We start from the raw sequence: 18,831 nt of genomic DNA on the forward strand, positions 1-18,831 counted from the left end.
TATTATTATAAATATTATTATTATGGTTAAAACCCTATTTTGGTCCCTTATAATCTTTTTTTGTTTCAATTTAGTCCCTCATTAATTTTTGGTCTTAATTTGGTCCCAAATTAATTAATTAGTTTCAATTTAGTCCTAAATTAATTAATTGGTTTCAATGTGGGACTTTCCGTCCAAATTGCTTTAACGGTGTTAATAATTTTAATATATATATATATATATATAATGTTTTAAAATTAAATAATTATTTATCTATTCAAATTAACGTATATTATAATTTTCGATATTATATCAATAATATTATTAATATATTTATAGATAAACTAATAATTTGATAAATATAACTTGTTATATATTAATATACTTTTACAAAAATATAAGTATATTAATTAGAAATATATATCTGATCTTATATATTTATATTTTTGTAAAAGTATATTAATATATATTAAGTTATATTTATCAAATTATTAGTTTATTTATAAAAAGGGTAAAAATATTATTGATATTAATTTATCAGTAATATTAAAATACTAATAATATATAAATTTTATTTATTTAGTAATAGTAAATATATATCATTTGATACATTAAAAAAATAATATACATTAATTTAAATAAACAAACAATTATATAGTTTTAAAACATTATATATATATATATATATATATTAAAATTTTAAAATTATTAAATTTTTAATGAGAAAGACTAAAATTCCACAATTATGATATTTGAGAGATTAAAATTGTTCAATTAAAAATTGTGAGACTAAAATTACACAATTATAATCTTTTAAGGACTGAAATTACTCAATTAAAACCTTAGAGATCAAAATTGCATAATTATAATATCAAAAACACAATTAAGTAAAGAATATTTTATTCACAGTTCTGGAACGGGCCGTTCTGAAATCAGAACGTCCCGTTCTGATTTCAGAACGGCCCGTTTTGAAAGAAGAACGGCCCATTCTGATTTCAGAACGGCCCGTTCTGATTCACTGGTGGTGTTTTAATTTTGCAACCAGAACGGCCCGTTCTGGTTTCAGAACGGGCCGTTCCGGGTCCAGGTGTATTAAAAAGAATTTTCTCATCCACGTGGATGCCACGTATGCATCTACGTGGCATCCACGTGGCCAAAAGTTAACTCCGTTTAAATAATTTGGACGGAAGTCCCACATTGAAACTAATTAATTAATTTGGGACTAAATTGAAACCAATTAATTAATTTGGGACCAAATTGAGACCAAAAATTAATGAGAGACTAAATTGAAACAAAAAAAGATTATAAGGGACCAAAATAGAATTTTAACCTATTATTATTATCATTATTATTAATATTATTATTATTTATTATAATTTGTATCATTATTATTTATTATGATTCTTATTATTTTTCTAATATTTATTATTATTATTATCATTATTTATTATTTTTTTTAATAAATTATACTTATTAATATAATTTTATTGTAATTATTATTATTTACAATAAATAATATTATACTCATTTTTAATCCAAGGGTAAAAGTGTAAATTACATATTCATCTATTAAATTTTTTATTTTTATCTATCATTAAATTTAAAGCAAATATTTAAATTAAATTATTTTTAAATTAAGATTTTATATTTATTTTTTAGTTAAATTTTTTTATATTTATCTTTTAATTATAATAATTATAAACTTTTTTTTAATCTAAGAGCAAAATAGTAATCTTACAAAATCATCAATTAAAAAATTTATTTTTATCTATCACATCAATCAATTCACTCACAAACTTTCTCTACACTTTCCACTCATTTTCCCTTAATCCAAACAACCTCACTTTCCACTCATTTTTCCTCCAAATTCTTTCTTTTCCACTCCCCATTTTCCATCCTCAAATCCAAACAACTTTCCACTCATTTTTCCTCCAAATTCTTTCTTTTCCACTCCCCATTTTCCATCCTCAAATCCAAACAAAGCCGTAATGTTGCTGCGGAGAAATAAAATCGCATTTTAATTATTCTTAGAAAGCAAAGTCTATTTTTTTTCTTAATCGGTAACAATTATCCAACTCCTAATGTAGTTATTTTAACATAATCTAACTCATCGGTTCATTGAACTATGAGTCTTATAAACCTCTTTAATACTCTCATGGATAAACAAAAATATTATATTCCAAAAATATCGATAATTTTTTAAGAATAATTTAGAGATTTAATTATATAATCTATTGCTTCCCTCTTCAATTTTACAACTCAAGGGAATGAAAAAAAAACATATTATAATGTATGATAAATTTTAATAATTTAATTATTAAATTATAAATTTTTAATGTTTAAATTAAGTTTATAAACTTTTAAAAATTATTTTATTAATTTTAATTGACAGATAGTCATAAAATTATTTTATATACAAATTTGAATTTATATAATAAAGTATTATATAATTTTTAAAGATTTAAAAATTTTGTAAACTTTATCTATATATCATGAATTTTTATTTGAATGATTATATTGAAGTCATTTGACCCCTTTTATTATAATATATAAAAGTAAATTAATATTTATTTTTAAGATAATTTAAAACTGTTAATGCAACAAAGTATATATAATTTTTTAATTTGTTATAATAATAAAAACTTGGTAAACGGACCTAAAACAAAAGTTTTCATATGCTTATAAATTTCTAGGTACATACATGTATGTATCTTGCTATAAAAATAAAAATAAAAATAAAAGTAGTTAATATTATTCTTTTTGGATGTGAGTCGTGACCAATATAGATCACCAAAGTTACGCCTTCTACTTATTCGGCTAAAAATCTAATCACAGTCATCACATATCATTGTAATTGCTCTTTTCAATGAACTTACAATTTTAATTTGGTAAGAATTTGCATCTCAGGGCCTTGCGAGAGTATCTAATTCTATCTCAATCCATTCGAGTCAGATGCTAATATTGGATTTTCTTATTCGGTTTACCATATGACACTAACCCCCTACTTCCTAACTTCTTAAGGCAAAATACCGTCATATAAAACTAATTTGCAACATAGGCTTACATATAAATTACATCTCGACACCGACATGGAGCTACAAATAAGGGAATCCATAACATGAATGTCATTCTAAAACAACTCGAATTCTACATGCTCTCCTGCTTTATACTCTAAGTACTTAGCACCATTGCCCTGTAAGTTCATCATGTCTGAAACTCCAAAATCATACAAGTCTGGAAGTTCTGGAGGGACAGCGCAACGAATTAAGGCCCAGTTAAGCCCATCGAAGAAGGGATGCTGTTTAATCTCGGCGGCCCCTTTCTCTGAACCCAAACGGTTTTCAGGGTCTTTAACCAACAACCCTCTAATCAAATCCTTGGCTTGGAAACTAACCAATGGGCTGTCAGGGAATCTAAGACTCTGCAACACTACATTCGCCAATGTTTCTTCATTGTTTGAACCTTTAAAGGGTGTTCTACCATATAAAAGTTCATAGAGAAAAACACCAAATGTCCACCAGTCAACAGCAGCTCCATGTCCCTCTTCTTTGATGATCTCCGGAGCCAGGTATTCATGTGTGCCAACAAATGAGTTAGATCTCGCATCAGTGGGTTCGGCCACAAGCTGTGGCAATGATCTGACCTGGGTAGCAAGATCAACTTTTAATTTCCTTGCTTTTGCAGTGGTGGGTAGGAATCTTGGGCTGAAGCATGGAACTTGACAAGATGGTTCAATGCAGAATGGCTCAATGCAACTTGATTGTGCACTTAGACCAGAAATTTTTGCAGGGTCAATATCAGAAGATGATTTCAGAAGTGTTGGGTTAACAGCACACCTTAGGGAGAGATCAAAATCTGTGAGCATAATGTGGCCATCTTCCCGAACAAGAATGTTTTCGGGTTTCAAATCACGGTAAACAACTCCAAGCATGTGCAAGTACTCCAAAGCTAGAAGGACTTCAGCAACATAAAATCTGCACGATACATGAACATTAGTTTAAGAAACAACCAAATGATGCTTCCACTATATGGTGTGAAAATATATTATTACCAAAATAATCGGCAAGCAATTTCAGCAATATGAATGGTGGGGGGCTCATTTTCACCATTGTACAACAACAAAAAATGAAAAAACAATATCTTTTTTTATCAACTCTAAAGAAAGGAAATCAAAAACAGGGGTCAGACTTGGGGAGAATACAGCCAGGTTTTAGAAATACAGGGTGAAGCAGCAGTAAGAGGCTGGAGATTCAGTTTGTGGACACGGGGAAGATTACATTGCTGGCTGAAGCACGGGAAAAGGTAATATGTGACAAAAATTGCACAACAACAGATAGTGAACATATCAGTAGTAGCCTCATCTATCAATAACCCCTTAGTCACGGATACGATTTTATTATCTGTTTCAAATCTATCAAATTTATAAAATGAACAAAGTTTCTATAAACAAAGAATGGACAAATCCCAAGTAATCATGAAGCACAATCAACGTGAAACAAACTACTGACTTTATTTCATAACAGGTATGATTTACTATGAAATGGATTACTAGTTAAACAAGCCGCAACAGGGCAGAAGTATTCTTAATTGATGCAGCAACTTAAAATTCATAGATTCATATTCAGTATACTACAGCAACAAAGTATAAACTATCCAGAAGAAACATGTCCAAAACCTATTCAGTACACAAGATAATAGCATATATGCACCACAAAACATGAAAATGAGCACAAGCACTGCAAGAATAATCAAGCAAATTAGATATATTTGTTTATAGCAGAAAATACTTGAGCGGTTGAGATATCATCTCATTTATTGCACGCCTAAAATTTAACGGGTGCGTGGTTGCATGTACCTTCTGACCTAAAACAAAATAAAATGCTAATATATAACTGGACAGTTGCTCTTAGTATCTTACCTTGCTGCTGGCTCCGAGAAACATCTACCAAGCTGCTTCTGCCGTAGAACATGAAGATCTCCACCTGGACAATACTCCATGACCAGACATGATAGATTATCTGACGTAAATTGCACATACAACGTGGGAAGAAATGGATGATCCAGCATCCTTAATATTTCTCTTTCAGTTTGAGCCCTAGGCATCTTCTTTCTTCTTTCCAAAAATTCATTGTCCATGACCTTAATAGCAAACAAGCAACTTGTGCCAATCAGTTCCGCAAGATACACAGTCCCAATGTCTCCACAACCAAGTTTCTTTAAAAGATTGAAGTTTCTCAAGCCCAAGATTCCATGCTGCATTTGAGCATGTCGTATGGCTGCCCACCTGACATCCTTTGACATGTGGGGCCTAGTGCTACGACTTGAGCCACTAACATTGCTCTCATCACTGGTACTTGTACTACTACTGTACTCACCTTGACTACTCTTTGAACTTTGTGAAAATTCAAGTTGCTCCTTCAACTTGGGGTTCTTCACTTTTGCAACTGTTTTGCTTTTATTATCGCCATTTGACACCAAACCAGGTTTATTTGAACCAGATTTCACATTACTTAAGTTTACTCCATTTCCAGGACCGGTAGAGTCCGAGGCCACAACACCTTGGGTTTTTTCTGCACGTGTATTTTCTAAAGCACACCTACATCTCTCACAAACCAATCGAGGTGTACCAGGAGCTGGCTTATTAACTTCATTGGGTGTAGGACCACATAAAGCCGAATCCGAATCCTCCTTTAGTTTCTTCTTACTCAGATTCTTGTTCCTGATAACCGATTTAACTGTGCGGGAGGCATGGCGTGGCAGTTTGCTAACTCTGTTGCCATTTGCAGAAGTAGATGAAGAAGATACTATTTGCAACCTACCTTTCCTCCCGGTATTTGACGCCAATGATTTATTTCCCAACTTTTTAGAGGAAGAATCATTTTTGGGCACCTCTGATTTGCTTCCAAATGTATTACAAAGGGAGGGAGAAGAGGCAGATGCTTTTTCTTCTGTTTCAACAGGTACCACTCGCTGCGATTGAATCCCAACTTTACTTGATGAGCATGCCAAATCACTTTGAATTGATGAAGTGCCAGAATCATACTGAGCCATTGCAACAGCAATTCCCCGAGACGAATGAATGTTCCGGGTCGATGATGTGATTTCAGCAGTTTGATAGGATTGAGAGGTTTTCTCCAAGGAAAGAGACTTACTTTTTTCGGGCACTACAGATATTTCGATTTGACGCTCCTTGGTCTCAACATAGGAAGGCCCAGAACGACTGGTTTCAGCTACAACTGAATTGTACAATGTCTGTATCTTCCCAACTTCAGATATTCTTGGAGAAGCTGTTGACTTTGATAATCGTTTCAGAGCGGCCATTTCTGATGCCTTAGATATACAATGGTCTCTTAATGCTTGCTTCAAATTAACAGGCTCAGAAGTCCCAACTCTTGGGGACCGAGGAACACCCATTGTAATTGGCTTTTTTAATGCACTTTTCAGCTTAGAACTTGCACCATCTTGTAAAAGGCCCAAATCCCTTGATGAAGATTTAAGAGCAATCGACTCAAACAGCTTATTAATATCATCATCTAGATCGTCCTTGTATCCCAGTTTCAACAGCGAAAGTTTCTGAGTTTTTGCGGACGTGCTACACTCAGAATTGGACTGAAAAATCCCAGGAGCTTTCCTTGTATTTCGCTCCTCCCTTGCTTCAACTATTTCACAAGTGCCAGAGAATGAACCCATCACAAGACAAACTGCTCAGCTAATACTTTCTCATATAACGGTAACACATAAAGGCTGATTCTCAATGCTCAAGTCACTACTCATTGATTCATTTCAGGTGTAGTGTATATCATACATCATAAGATCACAATTGAAGGAAAGAGAACCCAGCATCCAAACCATTCCTTGGTCAAATCAAAATCGAAGTTTGAATGGTACATCCACTCTTTTTTCCCGGCTATATGATATTTGAAACCCTGCTGTAACAGCCAACATTTGAAAGCATCAGCAAACCAAAAATATAATATGAAAACGGTAATTTAAGAAACAGGGAAGAAAGCTGAGTTGACAGATAAGGTGAGATCCAAATAAGTGTGAAACTCGGTACTTAAATTATTTTCCCTTCCCCTTCATTTTCTTATCGGTCCTCCAACTCCCACAAATAGTCAAATACCCTCCCCAATCAAACAAACCCTAAGAAGCAAACAAATTGGACCGAATCATAATACATTCAAGCAAGCCAGACTCGGGTACACATACCCAAATCCAAGTCCCTTGTTATTCTTTAAACCATTAAGACCCCCCCCCCCCTCTCCAAAAAAAGATATAGGGAACCATTCTCTTTTCTACAAGTGTTAACCTAATTAGTCAATTCAGCAGATCAGGAGAAATGCAGAGCCAGAAGAAGCCATAACATAAGCCAGTTTTTGGTTCTGGTTCATAAGCACATTACCCTATTACGAAAGGAAGGAGTGGTCCTATGAACTCAGAATCAATCCCCTACCCTAAAAAAAATGGTCCCAACACCAAAAGAATTAAAAAAAAACAAAAAACAAAAAACAAAAAACAAAAACAAAAAAAAAAGAAAAGTATCTAAATACACAAATTTGTGGACGGATTAGAAACCCAATTCCATCAAATCCACAACAGCTGAAAAGTAAAACGACTGAAAGCGCAAAAGAAAAAGGCTGAAATCTGAGTTTAGAGTTGCAGAAATGTACAGTATAAACAAACAGTGCGTGTTGCGCATATGCATACGTATAGGGTCGACGAGTTAGCAGCAAAATAGAAAGAAAGACGGTGCGATCGGAAAGCGGAAGCAGTAGCAGCTAGCAGAAGCAACGGAGAAGAGAGAATGGTGCATTGACGGTGCAGCCTCAAGTGAAAAGAAGAAAAACCCTAACACATGGAAGACACAGAGGAATGAGGCGAGTAGAAACTAGAACTAGAAAGGTTATAGAGAGAGAGAAACAGAACGTAGCATGTTTCTGTTCCGTTTTCAGCAATGGCACTGATTGCTTTGTGCAGAGAGGACCCCACCGGAAATACAATAAAATGAAAATTCCAAATCCAAAGTGTAAATACACATAAATTCTTCATTTATGAAACCGAAAATGTTGAAAAGACACATGGGAGGAGAATGTACTGATGAGAGATGAGGGCATGCTGGGAATTTTAAAATGGATGAACGTTTCCCATGCTTGTTTTCGCTTAGCCCTACACGCGCTCTTTACTTCAATAATGTCCCCACTTTTAAATACTCTATCTCACTTCTCACATTTGTACGATTTTATTTCAATCTCAGATACCTCTTCTTGCATAATAAATACTTTGTACCTATAGTTTAGAAATAAAATAAAATAAAATTCATAGTATCCCATGTACCCTTTGCGTAATTTATTAAATTTGGATGTTACTCTTGGGGCTAATTAAATATTCGAATTTAAATTATATAATATGATGAGACTAATCTTTGTAAAATAAATTAATATTTTTTTCGTAATGTTTCGTACCTTTGTTACATGCGCGTAGGACGTTTACGAATTGCTTAGTTGGGCCAATAGAGGTCAACTTTTTGTTATTAGCTTCTCGTTGGATTTAAGCAATGCGTCGTTTTAATTTTAATTTAATTAATGAAAATGAAATCATTTCTTATTTTCAAAGAAATGATGAGAAGGCAATTTGCAGTCAAATGAGAAATAAAAAGCTGTAAAGAATCTGGTTTTTTCTTTTCCCAAGGCAAAACTGAATCATCGTGTTAATCATACTGTTCCCCATGGTAGAAATTCTTAAATTGTTACTGCGACTCCAGATTCCAGAATCTTTAAATTATAAACCCCATTTCCAAAATCCAGAAGTGTTAGTAGTATTTATACAGGTTATCAGATACTGACTATGAAATTTTGTATAAGTAAACAAAATTAATTTAGTTAAATATATTTAATTTTTACGATTTTATATAAGCTATATATTATATTTATTAAAATAATTTTAATTGTATTTATTATAAATAATATTTTATTTATTATTTTAGAAGTATTTTTAAATTAAGAGCATTAAATAAAATTGAATTAGTTAAAATTTATTTCTATTTAGATTTAAAATTTTAAATATTTTTTAATTATATATAAGTTTGATAGGGAGTATAATATTACTCCCATATTCATATCTACATTCAGATGAAGCAAATGACAGAAAAGCACATTGTTTCTTAACATACCTAAGAGATTAATGATACTAGGTTGCGTGAGAGTTCCTATCAAAATTATGCATTCCGTCCTAGAAGCAATTAATGGTCAATGTGTGATAATTACATTTAATAAGAATAATTAATTGCATTAGTTACATAAAGGTCAAATCACTATATTACTTTTAATTTAGACAATTTTTTTAACTACTTTTCTTTTGTTATTACTGTTTTTAATTAAATATTCAAATAAAATATATTCATGTGTTCCAAACGATAAATAATAATTAAAAAATGTTTTGATTTTTTAATTGCTTATTCATTTAAAGATCTTTTGTTTTAAATTGTTCTAATAAGTATTCAATTTTTATAAGTAACGTTAAATATAAACTTATATATTCAAATCATAATTAACTTTTCCATCAATCAAAGTTTATTTTTATAACTTTATAAAATAATTTTTTTATATGACTAGATATTTTATAAATTAATTATTATTTTCCTTGCCAATAAATTAATATCATAAATACTTTTTAAATATTGGCGTAAAAAATATTATATATATATATATATATAGATGAGGGTTCAAACGACACCGGTGTAACTTTTATTAAGTGTTACACCACTTAATAACTTTATATTAAATGTGAATTTTGAAAATCCAACAGTTAAATTGAAAGTTCATATCTCTTAGATCATGTATATCAAATTTTGTTAAAATTGAACAACAACTTGAAGGTAATCAAAGTGTTCATATTTTAGTATATTTTGAAATGTATATATTACACCAATTTTGTTTTATGAGAATGAAGTATCAAATCATCTTAGATTAACATAAAATTTGATATACATGATCTAGAAGATATGAACTTTCAATCTAACGGTTGGATTTTCAAAATTCGTATTTAATATAAAATTATTGAGCGGTGTAACACTTAGTAAAAGTTACACCGGTATCGTTTGAACCTTCCTCATATATATATATATATATATATATATATATATATATATATATATATATATATATATATATATATATACCATTTTAGGCATCAGCGCGCTCATTTATGCGGAAGAAGAAGAGAAGAGAAGATAAGAATTATAAGAACAAATTTACAAAATCTTCTAAATATTCAAAGTTACTACTTGAAAGAAGAAATATGCTAATAAAGTTATTATATTCTTCATCACTATTAATTTCTTGATTATATATATAAACAGGAATTAAAAATGAAATTTCATAAAAATAAAATTCGATAATTACAAAAGATTCAAAGAGATTATAATTATCATACAGATGTACATGTGCAAAACCATCAATAAAATATTTAAGCATTATTATTAAACTTACAAATTTTTACAGACTCATTTCAAGGCTGGGCGTCTTAACTATGAAGGAGACTCAAAGGAAGATAGAGGTTTTAAGGCTCAGGAGAGCTGTGTCCTCTTACTCCGAATGAATACTCTTTTATAGATGAGAAAAGAGCCTCACGACTTAAAGCAACACATCCTATACATACACGTGTTGCAATCTAAGAAAAAGAAATTACAACTGGCAAGCCTTTACTTTCGGCTGCCGACACAAACGACAAACTAAAGAAAGCATCTTTTGGACGACGTGGGAGAAAAGGGACCCACGACTTCTTACTCAGATGCACTAAACTATTCTTCAATAGTATTCCAGTACTGATCTTCATCTGATTTTATCTTCAATTTTTCCAAGATACGTTGCACTTGTTCATTCATTTTCTTCTTATTTTGCATATTTTGTTTTTCAGGATGTTCTTCAACATTTTTCTTAATTAAAACAATCTTTTCAGATGATTGCTATAAATTAAGAAAATCAATTTCTTCATCTTCTTCAGGCTTCTGGGCCATTTGGATGGCATAACAATCTTCAACTTCTTCTTCGTCTTCAGAGTCTGAACCCAAGGAAGATAAGGCTTCCATCAGTTTTTTCTTCAAGAGCGTCTTCTCTTCTTTGGATGAGGAAATTTTCTCTAAATTTTCAGATGTTAGAGATTCTCCTATTTTCAATTTGGGCTGGACCTTATATGATGATGTTTGAAGGCCCATTGTTTTCCATTTTTGAAAACGATCTTCAACATATTTTACTTCAAATTTTTTCCACCAAAAAACTTTTGTTTTTCTACAAATAGTTTTCGGGTAGGTTTCTTCTTTGTGTTGATGAACTTCAAGAAGATGGGCCATGAGCCAACTAATTTCCATGGCTGAACAGAATTTTATTAATCTGAGATGGGGTAATTCTTTTGGGGTAAGAACTTTATATTTTCGGTATATAGTCAAAACATTTTCAGGTATGATAGATTGGACTGGGCTGATTTTAAAGAACCAATCTACAAACCAATTGGGAATTGAACTAGGTAATTCATTTTTAAAGGAAATGTACCAAGAATGTTTTGGGTTATTTTCAAGGAGAATATATGACCAGGCCTTTTGATAATCAAAATATGAATATGAAGGAGGATCGAAAGGTCTGGAAAAGGTTTTTTCTGTGAAGGGATGGGTCTTCCAATCAAGGTAAGAGAGGACCTTGATAATTCTTAATTTTGAATAATTTACTATAGAAGGATCTCGGGTATCTGATACAGGAGTTATTTCAACAGAACCTGTATCTATTAAAATAAATTGATAAAACTTTTTATTTTTCTTTAAATTTTCATTTTTTGGGATCCAACTCCATTTAGGAGGAGCTAGACTTTGCATAATCTTCCATGGATCTTCTTCAGTCCAGTGATCTTCAAGAGTAACCACATGTTCACAATTTTCTAAAATATGAAATTCTTTAGGGATATTTTTGGTGGTAGAGGAAGTGGCCTTTTCAGGGGTTTTTGGGGTATGGGCTAATACAGTAAATTTGTTTTCAAGAGGGGTCTTCAGAGTATTTGGGAGTTTTCTAGTCTGGTTTAAATATGAGGGGGAGAAGTCATCTAGCGAAAGGCTAGATGGCCCAGATTTTTCAGGAGGATTGGGCTGAGAGCCCATTTTCTTTATGGGGTTCGACATAAACGGAGCCCTGCAAAAATTCTCTTGTTAAAAAGTCTGGTATAGAATTATTCTTTCCTTTTATAAATTCAATTTCAAAATCAAAACAAGATATTAAACTTTGCCATCTGGCAAAAATTTGTTTAGAAACCAGGTTTTTAACATCTTTTTCTAAAACTTCTTTTGCAGATTTACAATCTATTCGTAAAAGAAATTTTTTATTTATTAAATCATGCTGAAATTTATTCATGCATAAAACAATGCTCAAAATTTCTTTTTTAATAGTACTATATTTGGATTGGGCTGGGTTCCATATACCCGAATGATATTTTATTATTTGTTCAGGGTGGTTATCTATTTTTTGTTTTAATATTCCTCCATACCCTTGGTCCGAAGCATCTGTTTCTACTATTAGTTGGGCTTCAGGGTGTGGTATTCCTAGACAAGGTAAGGTTTTCACTTGGGCTTTTACTTCTTGAACTATTCTTGTTAATTCGGGGGTCCAAGGTTTTGGATTTTTTCTTAACCTATTATAAAGGGGTTTACAAAGAATTCTTATATTAGGGATAAAATCTGCTACATAATTTACACATCCCAAAAATCTTTGTAATTGAGTCTTATCTTTTATTTCATTAGGAAATTTTTCAGAAAATTCAATACTTCTTTTAATAGGAGTTATTGTTCCTTGATATATATCATGACCCAAAAATCTTATTTTTGTTTGAGCCAATTTTATTTTCTTTTGAGATATTACCATTCCATTTTTCTTGATTAAATTCTTAAATATTCTTAAATGTTTCATATGTTGTTCAATAGATTCTGAAAAAATTAACACATCGTCTATATAGACTAATGCAAATTTTGAATAAGGATTTATGATAGTATTTGTAACAGCCCGCGCAACCCGCATGAGGATATTGTCCGCTTTGGCCCACGGCCTCACGGCTTTGTTCTCGGGAATGGCCAACACCACCCCAAAACGCGTCCTCAAGAGTAAGGTATCCACACCCATATATATGGCATGCTTCGTTCACCTTACTAGCCGATGTGGGACTTCACAATCCACCCCCCCTCGGGGAGCCCAGCGCCCTCGCTGGCACACCTGCCCGGGTCCCGGCTCTGATACCACTAAATGTGACACCCTCTACCCCAACATCATTAATAAACATAACCCTGAGGACGCGTCTAGGGATGCCATGAGGGCATTGCCTAGAACAAAACCCTGAGGCCTTAGGGCAAAGGGGACAATATCTGGCCATGTGGGGTCGCTGTGCTACTCTGATGGGTTGGCAGGACTTGCCTTGGAGGACGCGTTTTGGGGTGGTGTTGGCCATTCCCGAGAACAAAGCCGTGAGGCCGTGGGCCAAAGCGGACAATATCCTCATGCGGGTTGCACGGGCTGTTACATTTGGTATCAGAGCCGGGACCCGGGCAGGTGTGCCAGCGAGGGCGCTGGGCTCCCCGAGGGGGGGTGGATTGTGAAGTCCCACATCGGCTAGTAAGGTGAACGAAGCATGCCATATATATGGGTGTGGATACCTTACTCTTGAGGACGCGTCTAGGGATGCCATGAGGGCATTGCCTAGAACAAAACCCTGAGGCCTTAGGGCAAAGGGGACAATATCTGGCCATGTGGGGTCGCTGTGCTACTCTGATGGGTTGGCAGGACTTGCCTTGGAGGACGCGTTTTGGGGTGGTGTTGGCCATTCCCGAGAACAAAGCCGTGAGGCCGTGGGCCAAAGCGGACAATATCCTCATGCGGGTTGCACGGGCTGTTACAGTATTCATTATATTTTGGAATTCTGATGGAGCATTTTTAAGTCCCATGGGCATTACATTCCACTCGTATTGACCAAAAGGAACTACAAATGCAGTTTTATACTTTTCTGATTCTTTTACTTTTATTTGATAATATCCACTTTTCATATCAAATTTTGAAAATATTGTTGCATTATAAATTCTATTTATTAATTCTGATTTATTAGGTAAAGGATATCTTATCCATTTTAATGCTTTATTCAAAGGTTTATAATTTATGACCATTCTTGGTTCTCCTCTTTCTATTTCCGAAGCATTTTGGACATAAAATGCTGCGCAACTCCAAGGAGATTTACTAGGTCTTATTAATTTTTTATCTAAAAATTGTTGAATTTCTTTTCTACAATATTCAAGAGTTTCTTTATTTAATTGTACAGGTTTGGCTTTGGTAGGAATGTCTTTTTCAGAAAAATCATCTTCATATGGTAATTCAACTTCGAAATAATGTCGTTCCCAAAAAGCATTAGGAACTTCAGAGCAAATTTCTTTCACTATTTCTTTTTCGATATTTTCAAATTCTTTTTTGATTTTAGAATTTTTTAATTTTTCTTCTATTTGTTTATATTTTACCTCAGTTTTTAACAGATTAATTTGTTTAGTTTTAGCTTCTATTCTTGTTAAAAAATTTTCTTCATTTAAGTCTTTTAAATTATTAATATTTTTATTTTTAACAGGTTTTATGAATTCAAATAGAAGGTCTTTAAATTTTATCCCTTCTTGAGAAACTTCAAAAGGATATATTTGAGTAAGGAACGGAGTTCCTAAAATCATTTCTTCATTAATATCTGGAGTTAGTATGAAAGTATTTTTAAAACATTTTCCTTTATTACAAATATGAGCATTAGAAAGCTTATATTTAACTTTTAGTTTATTCGAATTTGCTGCTCTTACCTTTTGAACAGTTTTTTCATAATATTGAGTAGGTATCATACTTTCTCGTAAGCAATTTAAATCTGCTCCAGAGTCAACTAGAGCTATAAAATCTTTATGAAAATTTTTCCCGATTTTTAAACTTATTTTAATATGCCACTTTTGTTGACTGATTTTAATTTGACTTATCGAAGGTTGATTTTCGATTGTAGAAGGTTGAGGATTTAATTTTTCAAGAATTTCTTTTATCTGTTCCTTTTGTTGATAATTTTCTTGAGTTATTTCAATTATTTGAGTTTTAATATTGATTATTTCAGTTTTTAAATCTTTTATTTCTTTTTGTAAGTCATTAATAGTTACAGGTATTTCTTTTAGAGAGGCTTTCTTTACTATTTGTGCAAAATCATATCCTTCAAACTCAGGTTTGGAGGTAGATTCGTCACGATTTTCTTCTAAAATTATGTCTTTTAATTTATTTAAATATTCTATTTTATCTTCTTCGTTGGTTATTTTATCTACCATTTCTAAAGCTATTTTGATTTCAGCATTTATTACATTGATATTAAATGCACAAGAACAAGGATTTTCCTCACATTCGCATTCACTATCTTCTTCACTAGAAGTTTCTATATTCTCTAAATATTCTTCCTCACTTGTTTCCTCTTCACTTTCAGATTCATATAAAAGTATTTTCTCAATTTGTTCTTTTAATTCATTTGTCATATTTAGGTTATTTATTTTTTCTTTAACTCTACAATCTTTTTTCATATGTCCATATCTTCCACATTTAAAACAAACTATTCCTTTATTTTTATTAGAAAAATTTGGTTTTTTAGTAAAATTTTTATTATTATTATTATTATTATTATTATTTGAAAATTTTCTCTTCCTAAAGGGTGAATTATTTTTCTTTACAAAATTGTTTCGTCTTTTAAAAGGTTTTCTAAACTTCTTTTTAATTTTCCTAGAGGGTGGTACTAACCCTTCGTACCCATATTGAGCACAGAAGTTTCCTAACTCTTTTATTCCACTTTCTTTCTGCCTTTTCATTTGTTTTTCTAATTTCATATTATTACAAATTTCTAAAGCAGTATTTTTTATTACAGCTATTATTCGTCCATAAGTTAATTCAGACAAATTTTCAGGATATAAGGTATTTAATTTTTCTCTAACTTTTGTGGCAAAGACTGGGGGCAATCCTGCAATAAATTTTTCTTTCCAAAATTTTTCTTTACAATCTTCCCTAGTCATAACCATTATTATGAAGTTATCTACGTACCATCTAAAGTCTCCTAAAGTGGGACACCTTAGATTATGTAGAAGAATATTCGTTTTAGTATCAAATACAGTTGAATCTCCCATAAAGCTTTGAATTATAGTTATTATTAAGGTTTCTACCATTAAGGGAGTTCCATCCTCAGATTTTACTACTGTTAAAATATAATTTCTTTGATCAGAAGAGAGATAATTATCCCACCATCCTTTTAGTGCTCCTGTAAATCCAGCTATTAACAATTTAACAGTTTGTTGTTCACTATGTTTTGCTCTATATGCTGAAGCGGCCATGGACATTTCATGTGTTTTTCTTAAGATTTGATGTTCTGTCATCCCATCTATATTCCATTCAGAGATTCCTTCACCATTAAAGGAGGAAGGACTTTCTAAATTCCATTCTTCGAATTGTATATCTGGAAGGGTTGGCCTTTGATAATAATTTCTAGTGGTAGGCATATTATGAGTAGTTTGTGTTTCAGTAAATTTTCTTTGTATTTTAAGTATATTATCTTCTAAATCTTCTATATCTAAATTACCTATTTCTTCTTGAGGGATATCAAGTATATTGATATTTTTTATATTTAATTTTTCTAATTTTTTATTTATTTCTGACAATAAATTGTCTGTGTTGTTTCCTAATTTAAATTCTTTATATTCTTTATCTGTAAATCTAGTGGGAGTAATTAAAGATCTTTCTAAAGGTTTTATTCCTAAAGGATTTTTATCCGTACTTTCTAGTTTTTCTTCATAAACTTTTAAAGCTACTTGATGTATTAATTGATTAGTATAATTTATTTGACTATGAATATTCTGAATATCTAATACTGTGGGATTTTCATCTAGATTTCTTCTTCCTATCATTTTAAAGGGTGATGCTACTACTTCCTTATTTTCTATATTTGGAAATTTAACTTCTTCTAAAGGGGGTATTTCACTTATTTTTTCTCCTGATTTAGTTTTCCATATTTTAGTAGCATTTTTTAGAACATTAACAGTTAAATTTTTAAAACAGTTTTCTTCAAACCATAAGAAATATGGAATATTTTCTTGAATTTCTTCTAGATGTTCATAGTATTGTTCTCTAAGAGTTTTTAATTCTTCTTGGGTAAATGTTTCAAAAAACCATTTTCTTTTTTCTTTATTTTCTTCGGCTAAAAATTCTTGTTTTAATAAATTTTTATTTATTTCGAATTTATTAATAACATTTATAGTAGAATCTATATTTTCTTCTTCAGCAAGTTCAGTTTGTGATGGAGAGTTATGAGTTTTTGTTTCTTCCCAAGTATATTCTGGGGTTGGGACCGTATGGTTTGGTCTAATTCCTTTTAAATTCATGTTTTTATGATATATTAAGCTTGATCTATCTAATGATCTTCTAGCAGTATGAAAAGTATTAGGGGATGCCCTAGAGCTTTCTCCTATTCTTAAAGAATTTATTCTTCTTAAAGGGGCAAAAGAAACTTCAACAGTTCCTGATTTATATTCTACGATCTCTTCTACTTCTACTGGTTCTGGGGGTTCTGGTTTTAATATTTCTTCTAACCTCCATTTTAGTCCAGTTGTTATTTCATTATGTTTTAAGGTTTTTGGTATTACTGCACTTATTTTTTCAGGATTTACTAATAACATGGTAGTTTCATTCTTCGGATTCATTAATAAGGCTTTAGGAGCCAACTGAGTTTTCATTACTTTATAATATATTCTATAAAGTATTGCTATAGGGTATGAATTTTCATTCCATTTATTTTCTTGTATTTTGACATCTAATATTAAATTATTATCGGTATGGTGAAAACTTTTAAGTGCTATTGAATAATTTGGATAGTTATTAATATATGCTGGTCCATTATGCAAATTTGTTTCAAACATAGCCAATATCTGATTTTCAAGTTCAGTAGGCCTATTATCTCTTAAAGCTACGAATATAGGAGTATCCATGCCTAACCTAAACAAAGGTTTAATAGCAATTTGAATAGAACCTATATGCATATATTTATAATTTTTAATATGTTCAGCTATTAAGGCTTTAGTTATTAAAGGGATTTGTTCATGACTTGTTTTAAGATCAATTTCTTTATCTACTGTTTTTATAACATATTCAGAGGTAAATTTTGAAGTCCATTCTTTTTCATATATACTAGAGATTTTCAATTTTGGAAGGGTCCACCTATTTAACTGGTTTTCTATTTCTGGGATTATTAATTCATGTTGTAATAACTGATTCATATTATTCTCTTCATCATTTTTCATATCTTCTTCTAACTTGTCTTTTCCTTTGAATATTTTTATTACCCTTTCCATCCTATCACACAAGTAGTCTAACGGGAACACCTCGGGTTTTACTGCCTCTCACTAGGTCTTACTACCACTCTCCGGCTTACCAACGTTTCCACTACCCACAATGAACTAGGCAAAGTTGGGATAATAAATTATTCTGGGGAAATTTCAAAGTCAAAAGATGATATTCAAATGATGCAGAAAACAAATATGTTTCAATTATTCAACAGAATTAATATTCTCAGAACTTATATTTCCCAGTAATGGTGGTTGAGCCTCCAAGTTAGGTCAATATAAGAACTTTAAATATTAACACTATATTAGCCAAAATTTTTCAGGTTTTTGGCTCTGATACCATTTTAGGCATCAGCGCGCTCATTTATGCGGAAGAAGAAGAGAAGAGAAGATAAGAATTATATATATTATTTTGGTATTTAGAAAATTAGATGTTAGAGCTAACAATTAATGAT

The 18,831-nt window shown here is 31.5% G+C and overlaps 1 protein-coding gene across 2 annotated transcripts; it reads right to left on the reverse strand.

Moving 5' to 3' along the window:
• Window positions 1-2,805: 2,805 nt before the first annotated feature.
• Window positions 2,806-8,037, reverse strand: LOC109796149 (Protein kinase superfamily protein). 2 transcript variants are annotated; one of them, XM_020355807.3, is made up of 3 exons: window positions 7,687-8,037; window positions 4,898-6,908; window positions 2,806-3,953 (listed from the first exon to the last, which is right to left on the reverse strand). In XM_020355807.3, exons 2-3 carry the CDS (start codon window positions 6,667-6,669, stop codon window positions 3,110-3,112), a joined length of 2,616 nt encoding a protein of 871 aa, XP_020211396.1. In that variant the 5' UTR covers window positions 6,670-6,908; window positions 7,687-8,037; the 3' UTR covers window positions 2,806-3,109. The 2 variants fall into 2 exon arrangements, with proteins under 2 accessions (XP_020211396.1, XP_020211395.1); XM_020355806.3 differs by having other exon boundaries at window positions 7,650-8,037.
• Between the last annotated feature and the right edge of the window lie 10,794 nt (window positions 8,038-18,831).

The sequence above is a fragment of the Cajanus cajan genome, chromosome 6, assembly GCF_000230855.2.
Source record: "Cajanus cajan strain Asha chromosome 6, NIPB_CcT2T_4, whole genome shotgun sequence".
NCBI lineage: Eukaryota > Viridiplantae > Streptophyta > Magnoliopsida > Fabales > Fabaceae > Cajanus > Cajanus cajan.

What these genes read in the sequence shown, in the direction of transcription:
- LOC109796149 (XM_020355807.3), bottom strand. Translation starts at nt 6,669, where the DNA reads ATGGGTTCATTCTCTGGCACTTGTGAAATAGTTGAAGCAAGGGAGGAG. An exon ending in TTCTCGGAGCCAGCAGCAAG is followed by an intron (nt 3,954 to 4,897) that starts GTAAGATACTAA and finishes TGTATCGTGCAG; the next exon opens with ATTTTATGTTGCTGAAGTCC.